At 38.3% G+C, this 12,549-nt stretch overlaps 1 protein-coding gene across 1 annotated transcript in view; it reads right to left on the bottom strand.

Moving 5' to 3' along the window:
• USH2A (usherin) overlaps positions 1-12,549 on the bottom strand; it is a 676,781-nt gene that overhangs the window by 370,215 nt on the left and 294,017 nt on the right. The window contains exon 30 of the mRNA XM_040636016.1: positions 1,021-1,134. Within this exon, the coding sequence (XP_040491950.1) occupies positions 1,021-1,134 (114 nt within the window). The remainder of the gene's footprint in view (positions 1-1,020; positions 1,135-12,549) is intronic.

Genomic DNA, 12,549 nt, shown 5'->3' with positions numbered 1-12,549 from the left:
GATGGCGTGGTCCCGGTGAGGAGGCTGTTGTTGGGGCAAGGTCGCATGAAGGATATCACAGAGCCCTCTACCCTGTTTCATCACATGGGCCCTTGTCTTTCTTTTTTGTCTTCTGCACAAGGGGTACTTGCTCAAGGATTTGCAAGAGGGAAGGGGAAAAGAGGGAGTGAGGAAGGAGGATGGATGGATGTTGGGGGAGAGAGGCTGGCTGACTCTTCCCCTAAAGATCTAGCTTTGCAATCTCCTAAATAACTTGACAGCCAGACAGTAGAAGAAAGTGTAATTCTTCTCATCCAGGAGAGAGAAATATGAAGTAATAATGCTTCAACTGTTTGGAGGGCTGTTATTTCTTGAAGTGATGCGTTCTGATTCTTGAGCAAAGCTTTCACTTTGGAGCGCTAAAATATTTTCTCTTTCTCACTGCCTTCTTAACGTATGCTTTCTGAAACATTAATTTATGCCAACAGTTTGTAAGTTCCAAGTACAACAAAAGTGAGACTTCAGTCAGAAGGAACCGAGCAGTGATTAATAATGCCTCAACTGGCATTTGGAGGCTCCATCATACTGAAATAATTGTTGCCTGTGCTGGTGTTTAGCAGTTCAAAGAGACCATGGAAATCAACCGTTTGATTCTCAATTTCATACTGTGCCGTACAATCAATTCTTTTTAGTCAGACTGTCTCTAGATTTACTTCTGAGCCATAGTAAAATGAGGAAGCTTTCATTAATCTTTCAGATGCTTCATATTAATGACAAGGCTCTTGCATGAACAATGTAACAGCAATTAAAAAGCCCATTAATCTGCATTACAGCTATTAAAGATGCATGTCATTAAAGGGTATGGAGTTTGATTCATTTTCGCACCCCCCCAAAAAATGGAGCAATTATGGCCTGGCAATGCACTTTGTCATCAAATTAGGTTGGGGTTTTCCAGCAAATGGCCTTGCAGCATTTAGCTCTTCTCCTATTTTATTATTCATAACTGAAATGTGGAAGTCAAGACCTTTGAAATTACTTTACCTTCTTGTGGAGTAGAGATGTTCAATGCCTGTGAGCTCTCGGTACAGCCAGCCAAAGTGCAAGCAGTTAGGGTTACTGCATAGTTTTTGAAGGGTAGCAAGCCTGTCAATATGCCTACAATAAAAGGGGAGAAAAGGAGGTTTGTATGTTTACTGTAAGCAGCTATAAAGAACAGTGTGTGTGTGTGTGTGTGTGTGTGTGTGTGTGTGAGAGAGAGAGAGAGAGAGAGAGAAAGAGAGAGATGTAGCAACACAGACATACACAAAAAATATGCCTCTTTAATTCATTTTCCTGCCTGTGTACTGATTACAGAATGGAGTGACGAGCAAAAAAAAAAAAAAATTGTGAGACCAACTTATTGTTAAAACAACTTGAAACAGCATTTTCCCAAATGTGCTCCTCAGAACATTAGTGCCCTGAGACTTTCCCCTATAAAAATGGGTTTCCATACATAGTTCGTGAAGCAGAGTGCTGTGGATCTGATCGTTAAGATGCATATTATCCCATTCTAGGATTCCAGACCTCCTGCAGAATAAAACTATTCAATTTCTCTAACCTAGCATTTTTCAGCCTTATTCAACAAGAGCCCTTTTTACATAGCATCTATTAACACACTTTAGGAAATGCTAATCCCAAGAGTGGCTTCATTACTTTAACGGTAGGATACACATATACAAACTATTTGTTCATGTTACAACTAACAAATATGCAAATCAACATAGTTGAACAATTAGCAAATTAGATAATTATGCTTTTGTGCTTTTACTTGCAAAATTATTAGTTTATTTAATTAAGACACCTGTCTTAAACAGAAGTGGTGCACATGGAAGTGTTGAATTAACCTGGGTTTGTGGTGAATACATAAGATTTGTTCAGCAATTAAAAGTACCTGTAGAAATGAAAGCACATTCTGTTTACTAATGTTCATAATCAAGGCAGAAGCTCTTTATTTACTTAATCCCAGGAATTAAAGAAGTATCAAAAATATAATTTGTGTATTTGCTCACCGTTGTTTTTTACTGTGGACATTTTTCAGAGTTGTCTTTAATCCTAACCATATAGATCATCATCAGTCTTATAAAAAGATGGTCCCAGTCATGGTATACTCCTTCAATACCCTAGAGAATGTGTTGTTATTTAAATGTGCCGATATTGGTAACAGCTTGCATCTTTCAAACACAAAATTTAACATATATGTTTTCGTATTTCCTCTGCCTAATAGAAATTTTTTAAAAAATCAAAAGAGCAAAGAGCACGAGGAAGCAAAGACCAGAGCCATTGTCTACTTGGGCACCTCCCACATGTCCTCAATCCCCAGTGATGGCTTCGAGTCTTCATTCCAACAGCTCCCCAAGCATTGCCCTGGGCCCCTGAGCCCTCTCTGCTGCACATGGCACCATCACCTTAACTCATGGCCAAAGAAGACATTGTGCCAGTGACCTAATACACACACATGTATGACTCCCTCATGCCAAATTCAGCTCCCTCCAATCTCGAATCCACCTCATGTCCTAACGGGCTGCTCTTCGTTCCTGCGTGGTGACTGTTACTTCTTGAACTTCCTAGACCATGACCTGCATTCCAAGATCACTTTCTTTTAAGAAGTTATTTCTCCTTCCACTAGATGTCTTAAAAGAAAATGTTTATTGCCACCTACACATCCTCGTCATGTGGTGGTGAAGTGGTCAAGAGAATAGACTTAGGCCTGATCGCCTGGATCCAAGTGCCAGTTCTGCTACTGATTTGTTGTATGGATTTGGGCAAGTTGTTCAGACCCTGTGCCTTAGTTTCCTCATCTGTAAACAGGTAATAACAATATCTATCTCGAAGGAGAGGTCTCAGTTCTCATCTGTGAGTTGGGGACAATAGATAGTTACCTCATAGTGTTACTATCAAGATTAAAGGAGTTTAGGAGTCTAAAGTGCTCAACACAGAGCTGTGCAAGGAGAGAGCTCTAGCAGAGTCCATGCCAATCCAAGCTGTTACTACAGCAACTCAGTTTCCTGCCGACACTGGGCTACTACATCCTGATTTTTATCTTTTGAAGATCACTGGTAATTTCTAAATATCAGATCAAGTAATCCTTCCTCAAATCCTTGTCTTCCCTCTACTTACTGGACTTTGACTCCCTCAGCTCTCTCTGTGCCATTGAATTTCTGGAGTTGTTTTCCTCAGCTCCTGAGAGCTCCTTTCTTTCCTTGAACTGATTGGCTCATCTTCCCTTCAGAGTCCTTTAAATAGCTTTTGTTTTTACAAGGTAGTGTCTTCAGGCTTCTTTCTTCTTCTAAACACTGACCTCTGTGATTTGTAGCTCCATCTCTCCTTTGTAGCTACAGACTGCATATCTCTCCTGGCTCCGGTTCTGTCTCTCTCCCTGCAGGTCATATATCCCACCTGGATGTCCCACTAGCATTTCATTCTCAATATGCTCCAGTCCAGACCTCACAGCCTCAACTATTTCCTAAGCTTTGTTTTCCCATTTCTTGATGTTTCACCATAATCCCAAAAGTCCAGACTCAAAACTAAGGTAACCTCGTGAGCTATGTTCTAGCCATTTTATCCTTTGAAAATATTTGATATTTGTCATGTCTTCTTATTGCCAATTTTAAATCTGCTGCAAGAGTCTTGCATGTCTGAATTAGTATACCGCCATACTAACAAGAAATGAAACAGCCTCTAGAGAGTGAGACTTTTAATCCTACAGCAAACAAGAAAAACATGTTGGGATATAAGATTAGCTTCCTTTGTTCATCACTTAAGCTATGTGACCTATGTGAAAAGAGTTGTCTCTTAGGGACGGTCATGATTTAGCTGGGGCACAGGAATACCATGTCCAAAGAGACACAATGGTTTAGATACATCCAGGTTGGTGCTCTGAAATCTTTAGCATGCAGATGCATATACAACCAGGTAATATTATCACTGAGAAACATCATAGAAGCAGTTTCATTATTTTATAGTTTTGAAGACTGGCCTTACAAAATACCTCATCCCGACACATTATTTCTTTCCAAATCATAGGGAAGTGCAATGGGAGAATTATGACTGTTACATCAACTTAGCAAGAAAGGTTTTATTGCAGACTTTAAGAAGGACCATGTCAAACCAGATACGGAATTCACGGTCACTGAATGGTCTTCAGCATTTTATTTAACCTTTCTTGCCTTCACTAAAGGAGTTACTTTGCATGCATATGTGTATTATGAAATTCCTTTGCTAAGTTTCTCCCCCTTAAACCTTAAGAACCTTAAAAAACAGTAAATATTCTCAAAACTTGCTTTCTTCAGGTTTGTACTTTGGTAGAGAAGTTGACCAAATTGTATTTCATAAAAAAATTCTGAGATTCTTAAAGAAAGATGCTGGAGAGAAACTAGATCATCTTTTAGGCCATTCATCAAAGTGCTCACATTTCCCATTTCAAGGCAGGTGAAACAATAATAAATACTGAGAAATGAGAGCGGCAAAATAGAAAAAGAGAAAAAAAAAGAAGCAAGCTGATGTTTTGGTTCTTGCCAACTTCAAATCACAGGTGGAAAGTTTTGGATGGTTTGTAAATCACACTTTTAAAAAATGTGCTGTACTTTCTGATGCCGAGGTGGTATTTCTTTCCTATTTCCACTGGGGAAATCGCTCATAATGTTTTGTCTCAAAGACAAAGTTTATCAAAACATGAGAATCATTTTTCCCTAAATATAGATCAGTATTACCCATTTCAATAAGAAGAGTAGTATAAAGATCCAGCATTTTCTTTTCTTTTTTTTTTAAGATTTTATTTATTTATTTATTTATTTGAGAGAGAGTGAGAGAGAGAGAGCAAGCAGGAGCTAGGGGAGGGGTGAGTATGCTGAGCAGGGCTTGATCCCAGGACCCCAGGATCATGACCTGAGCTGAAGGCAGATGCTTAACTGACTGAGCCACCAAGGCATCCAAAATTCAGCATTTTCTCTCCCCTTGTCAGGTTACAGTGAGTGGTTGGGAGATGGTTAGTCAACCAAGTCATCTTCTCCAATTCAGAACAAAGTCATCCTATTGCCTGGGACATGTGGTTTTACATCTTGTTTCTCAGTATGGACAGTTTACGAGGATGGATTAAAGTTGATGGTTACAAGAAGTTCTCCTGTTACCAAAGAAAGAAAGTAAGTATACTTTCTTCGATACTAATTAAGGTAGCCTTTCTTGGATATATCCATAGTGATCAATGAGTGCCTGGCCTAATGGTCTTACTTGAAGTGTCAGAGTCTTACTTACATTTACAGTCTCCAGAAAAAGAAGGAAAACAAAGTAGTACTACTATGACAATATATCATCATCAAAATGTACTTATCATTTCTTCTCTATGCTTCTGGGAAAGGTGCTATAGTGGTGCTATATTTGAATACGTCTGATCTTTACAAGGTTTCTCATCTAAGAAAATATTAGGAGCTTGAAGGCTCCTAATGATAACAGTAGTACATAGATTAATACATAAAGCAGAATGCTTGCATATGTGACAAGTGGAAAAGGGCATTTGTAAGATGTGGACTTCCTAGTCTAATGTGATAGGAGATCTAGATTTAATTAAAGACAAAGACAAAAAGGATAATCATTGAAAGTACATTTCACTGTTATTAACAATATTACTGAAAAATATATAGTGGGACATATTTTCAAAGGAATCCCAGGCAGAAAAATACTGCATATATTCTGCGTCCATAGAAAACCCAATAAGAGAAAGTTGGGTAATCTCCCTTTATGACACCTGGGGTATTTAAAATAAAGAAGTATATCCTGACAGTGAGAAATTTTAAGATTGGCTGGGATATGAGTCTTTTTCTTTGAGGGACATCACAGAGGAGCCTTTTTTCCTTTGAATTTAAGACTGTCCCTATCTCTAGACCAGCCAGATGACCTCTCAAATTCCCTTTCAGCCACAAAACTCTGTGAAATCAGAAAATGGCCCCAGCCATGTCAGGAAACCTGCCAGTCCCTTTTGATAATGGAAGAGGATGAGCTGAAAAAACATTCAATAAGCATAAAGTAAGCATTATTGATGTCTTAAAAGTGTTAGTATCCCAAGAAACACAGGAGTGTTGGTAACCAGATTAAAATCATTGCCACCAGCAGGACCAGATCTCTCACTGCTAAGCGATAATGCATTTTGCATTAATGCTTAACATTGAGAAATCCTGACATGCCACACCAAGGGAGTTTGAAGTAAAGTAAGTATATTCCCTTTGAATTGCAGTCCTGTGGGCCTCTGTGCATGCAGAAAGCCCAAGCTGAAAGAATAGGGACAGGGACTTCATTTTCAGGAATAAAGCACATTGCAGTAGGAAGTTTCAGAGTCCTGGTGTATACGGCTCCAAACTCTGTGTCCTGAGGGTTTCCACCTAGCAGAGGACAAGAGTCTTGTCCTGGAGAACCTTGAAATTAAAAAGTCCCTCAAAATGATTTAGGGCACTCCTTGAATGCAAAGCAGATGTCCTTTTACTTCTTGACTTGTCCTATTTTCCAGCAGCTCTTACAATGATTTACCAAAGCTGGCACTCAATGACTGACTGAAAAATGGAGACTTTTCTATCTGCTTCGTGTCACTGAGCTGTCTCCCTCACTATCAGAGACCCCCAATCCCATTCTACCCTTTCCGGGGAGTCCACAAAGTAACAGACATTGTTTCTTTTGACCGATGATGATGATTTCCAACACTTTCTTTCCTTTGCTCTAGCCTCAAGTTTCAAAGGAGCCAAAGAGAAATATTAGTAATTGGAGGCAGCCCGACTACCTAAAAGAAAATCATTGTGGAGTTGACACCAGCTGTGCAAGCTTTTGAGCCTCTAATAGAACTCTGTGTGCCGAGAAGCAGGAAGACAACAGAAGAGCCAGCTGTGACGTTGAAATTTTGTGATTAACTCTTCTGACTGAAGGCAGACAGATATAAATGCTCTGCCTGGAAACTGAGCCTGAGACACAAAGCAAAATGGCATCCTTTTTAAAGCCAAACACATTTCGGAGAAGAAAAAAAGCCCGTTTCTATTTACATACTTGAGCAGACTCCTCCTCCCTCCCCCACCCCACCCCCAGCTGCCAACCTAGGTGTTTGGCCGGCATCCACTGTAATCTGTTCTCCTTCATTATGTTAATCTGTGGGCGGAAAGATTTCTGTCATCTTCGAGTCGCTTGTACAGCAATGGTAAACACCTTGGCCTGTCTGTAATTGGACAGGTGTCTGCATTGATGTCACCCAGCTTTTAATTCAATTAAAGAACTGGCTGCTCTGCTCTCATTACCCACTCATTTCTGTTGCACTTTTAGTCTGGCGGTGAAATCTGCACACAGCAATTGCCTACCCCGAGACCAAAGTCTGGGGTCCCTTCACAAAGATCATGCACGATATTTCAAATGGACTCGAACAATCCAAGAGTATTTTCGTGTTACCAAAGGCATTTGAAATAATATGCACACTCCCTCTTTCCCTGACTCTCTCTGTCTCCCTCCCTCCCTCTCTCTCCCTTTAAATTCTATATTATCTAAACAGTGTCTTCTACCTACTAGGCAGTAATTAGGAGCAGTCCAGCAAACAGAAAAGCTGTTTCTAGCTTCTTCTCCCCAGGGCTTCTCTTCATCTCAAGAGAACTCATCAGAGTACAATGCTCTTATTTATTTGCTGGCATTTCATATTTGGATCAAGAAAGTGAGGGTGGGCAAGAGCAAGGCATTTATTAAGAGGGCCATCTGGTAAGGGATACCACACAGGCAGGCTGCTACCGCTACCTGGAGACATAATGGAAGAACCCACCTTTTAAAAGAAAACCAGCCAGAGGAAGGAAAGCAGAAGAGAGGGAGACTTTTCTGGTTTCAGATTTGGCTGTGGTGCTGATAAATTCTAATGTTTGAAGGATACATCCCAGCATAAGTTTTGAGCTGCAAACCAAACCAGTGGATGGATTAAAGAGAGTAAATCAATCCAACATGCCATGCTTCCTGCCCACTTAAAGGAACCTCTGAAAATAAATTAAAGTTCTAACACAGACATTTTGACACAGTGACCCCATGAAACTGAATAATGACATTTGTTAAATATGGATGAAAATTTAATGGTCTAACAGATCTGGAAACACACCCAGGATGCTTCTACTCTGGTTCTTAATAGCCTAGGAAGGTGGCAATTTGTTGTTGTTGCATTTTTCGGTAATATTTTAAATGAGAATAACGAACTCTAATATTTATAAAATGAAAGTCAGTTTTTATTTTAAGCAGAAAGTGGAACAGTAAACACCCTTACCTTAAACCTATGGTAATCCTTCAAAAACTCAAAAACTAATTTTTTGCATTTAATTTCGTTCAAAGGGTCTTTCTGCTCTTGTTTAAAACTTCTAGTCAGGATTATAGAAAGTCTTATACCTTGGATCAAAAAACTAAACAGATTTTGATGCTTACAAATAGGAAAAAATTTGTATTCTTTTATTTTCTTTATAAAATATAGGGTCTAATCCCAGTCTTTGAGAATGGTTTAAACAGAGATTTTAATTGACCCCAAAGTGTTACCCATTTAAGATCTCTCAGCAGGCTTCCATCTAACCTCAAATTTTTAATCAATGCCTTCGTGGTAAGAACTATAGTTTCTGTCATTTTCATTCTAATTCTGCAATAGGTTTGAAGCCATCCACTCATGTTAACTCTTCATCTAACCTCAGGGGCCGACACTGGAATCATTAGGACTCCCCAAGAAAACACTGGACTCGAATAAGCGGGGAGGCAGGCAAGGAGACAGCAAGAAAAGAAAAGAAAGAGAAATGAAAGTCATCCCTTATTGATGGGAGTCCCAGGTCCCCTGCAGAGGGCCTCCCATACTATTATCCTGTTGTACAGATGGGGCTGCAGTAGGGCAGAGAGAAGAATGTATTGCTCAAACCCAACAGCAGAGCTGAGATTAGAACCTATGTCTTCTGTCTCCAAGATTATCCTCCTTGCTATTCAATCTAAACCCTCGTTCTTCAAGAAGAAAAAAGATGGGTTGAAATAATGTCGCTAAAAAGAATAGCATACTTTTTATAGCAAGTTATTTAAAATTATACCTTAAAATTTCTTAAAATTTTGAATTTATTACTAAAATCCTACTGTGTTTAAACAGAAAGTAACATACTTATCCCCCCAAATGAACAAGTGTATATGTCTATAATATTCCCTTATAAAAACAACTGATTCATAAGAAATCCTGTATCAGTGCAAGTGTGTATGTGTGTGCTTTTGAGTACAACATTGGTACAAATACACACACACACGTACACACACATAGTTTTTGATTAGTTCCAAATGAAATACATAAATAAAATGGTCAGAAGTTAGGAAAGGGAAAATTGGGGGTGACTCTTCTCTTTATCAAATCTGATTGGCAACCTGGACGTATTTCTATCAACTATGACAGTATTACAAATGTGCCTGGTTGATTATCACTATGCAGCAAAATTCATATGTCACCATCATTTTTAACCATGGTACAACATGTTACCAAAAAGACATCCGCATCCTGCATTCTTACTGCATAAAAGGAAATGAACAACTTGTGAAAGGTCTATCTGAAGATCTCACAATGTACGAGTAGCTCAGGCACATTATGTATTCAGGAGAGTTAGACAAAACTATTCACTCATCAACACTGCATTACCTAATGAAATTCTTCTACATTCGCTAAGCAGAACATTACATCATTTCTATTTTTACTATTTATGTCATAGGCCATATTTTTGTCCTGTGACGTTTTTCAGACCATTTCTTTCAAGATTTACATTTAAAGAAATAGTTTGTATTAAACTACAAACATGGAATATTAATTTATGAGGTACTATAAAAATGGCAAAGACTTCCTCAAAATTCATCTTTTAATAATACCATCAAAATGAATTTTTAAAATTTACTTCTCAAGTTTGCCTGTTGTGGCAGAGACCACTAAGTGTCCTCCTATTACATATTTTCCTTCTCTTCCACAGTACAATAAAATGATAGCTGGATAAATGGCTATTTTGATTAAGGACAACATTCCTCAGCAGCTAACTATAGCCATGTGACTATGAACATAGTTCACAGAATTTTAAATTTATAGACTTAAGTTCATAGTCACAGGACTATACCTAGTATGTACATAAGTATATAGAGGTGGAGGAATAACTTCTGAAGTATGTCTTTGAAGCGAATATGCATATCTTTTCTCAACCATCCCTGCTTCCTGCTGGATGGAAACCAGACTGGATTGCTGTAGCTCATGCAGCCATCTTGGACCATGAGGCAGCAGTCCCCTCCCTAGGATGGCATAGCAAAAAGACAGAAGTGTATGAGTCCCTGGCACTGTGAACATCCCGCCCCTACGTTGACTAACTGTGAATATCTACTACAGAAAAAAGAAAAACTTAATTTTGTCTAAGTCACTGTTACTTGGATCCTTTCAGTGAAATTAAATAAAAATGAAAACTCATCTCTATTATCTTTCCCCATAAAATGTTGATTTTTAAAAAATATAACATGCTACTTTAGAGGTCATATTTTCATGGTATAAAAGCAGAATGCTTGTTATGTGTATTTTACCACAATAAAAAATATTAGAAGAAACAACAATAAAAACAGATGATAAAGGTAGGATCTAGTACTAGCCTGGAACAGAGTAGATAATGCTTTTGTTTCTAATAAATGAATATTTTTGGCTCTGTAATTATCAGCATCATAGCAATATAGGCTTCCAGTATTTTTAATTGCAAATTATAACACTTGAGTTCCATTATGAGGTATTAATTTGGGAACTAATTTTTAAATTCTATTTACCCTACCAACATTTTTTTTTCCATTGGGAATATGTATATTAAGTTCCAAATATATGTTTAACTTGTGATAATTCTGTATATTATTTTCTAAAATTAGAGAACTAAAGCACTGATGAGACTTTAGTAAGAACCACTAGCTCAATACGCAACTCAGCAGGATGTAACAATATTAACATTTCATTAACTACAGAGGTAGTAGCAGAAAGCTGCATCTGTTCATTTGTCTAGTTCTTCATCACTTAAGAAAAGTGTATTGATCGTCTACCTTGAGCAAGGTACTGAACAAGACTTAAACATAAAATATGATACTTGACTTCTGGAGCTTATTGTCTAATGAAAACATAACATGCTTGCACAAAAAAGCACCCATAGGCAGTTTTAACATTTGTGAAGTAAGAATTCCCAACCGAATAGAAAAAGAAACATTGAAGTTTGTCTTTTAAGACTTTATTTATTTATTTAATGGAAAGAGAGAGAGAGAGAGAGCACGTGCATGAGAGTGCACAAGCAGGGGGAGCGGCAGAGGGAGAAGCAGGGTCAGAGCCTGATGCGGGGCTTGAACCCAGGACCCTGGGATCATGACCTGAGCCAAAGGCAGAAGCTTCACCAACTGAGCCACCCAGGTGCCCTGAAGTTTTTATTATAGTCATTTCTCTGCAGATTTCTCAGATGAGTATAATAATAGTTTATATTACTATAACTTATATATAACATATGTATATATGTACATATGCATATATATACATGCACAACCGCAGAAAGAGTAGCATCTCACTTAGTGAGGGACTGACAGCTGGGGTTAAGTTCCAAAGTCAGGCATAAGGCAAAAATCACTTACGATTTAAGGTCCCCTTGACAACTCCTTGTATGGTCCATAAAGTATAGTACATTTGGTTTTGTGTATGCTTCTAACTTTTCATTAATCAAGGATTCTCTAGGGCTCTTGGTTTTCCATTCTTCTTGTAGGCACTCCAACAATTAGTTTTACTTTTTTGTCAATGATTGGGAAATCCTAAAATTATTTGCACATTCTTCCCAGATAACAGATACTGGCAACTTCAGGATTAGACAGCATCCTTTGCCTGTGACATTATTTGAAAGGTGTTTTTTTTTTTTTCATGTGTAGTTAAATATTTGTAACTTAAATACATAACCGATAAGATTCTACTACAAGGTTACAATTACATTTCACACGATGAATTGCACTGGGATCTTTTTTCACTAAACCTAATGTGTATCCTGAAATTTAGAACTTGTTGTTTGTTTTCCTACTTCTTATATAAATATTGAGCTCCCTGGTTTTCTACTGGACACATGGGGTGTGGCGGTGGTAGGGTTGGCCTCTTTAGAAATGCAGAATCTCACACCTATCTCCGTATCAACTGAATTAGAATCTGGATTTTACCAGGATCTCTAGTAATTCTCATTTCTTTTCCTTGGGTGACTTTCAGAAGCACTGCCCTCAAGGGTCAGAGACCCTACTAACACTGCCTCTATTTCTCCACTTGCGCATAGCATTATTCTGCCTTCAAATCTAATGTAGTTGGAACAAGGGGCAGGAGAAAACAAAGCAGGGATAAATTCAAGCCCAGCTGGTGAAAGATAATACCTTCTCACATGACTATTCTCCCTGTCCCATGTTCTTTAATATGGGACCCATGGACCTTCTTCAAGAGAAATCAACTGGAGCACTCTGTGAAATGCAGATTTACAAACCCTAGCTCAAATATACAAACTC

The sequence above is a fragment of the Ursus maritimus genome, unplaced genomic scaffold (assembly GCF_017311325.1).
Source record: "Ursus maritimus isolate PB19 unplaced genomic scaffold, ASM1731132v1 scaffold_2, whole genome shotgun sequence".
Classification (NCBI taxonomy): Eukaryota; Metazoa; Chordata; class Mammalia; order Carnivora; family Ursidae; genus Ursus; species Ursus maritimus.
Note: the sequence above shows the minus strand (reverse complement) of the source record. Positions and strands in the feature narration are given on the sequence as shown.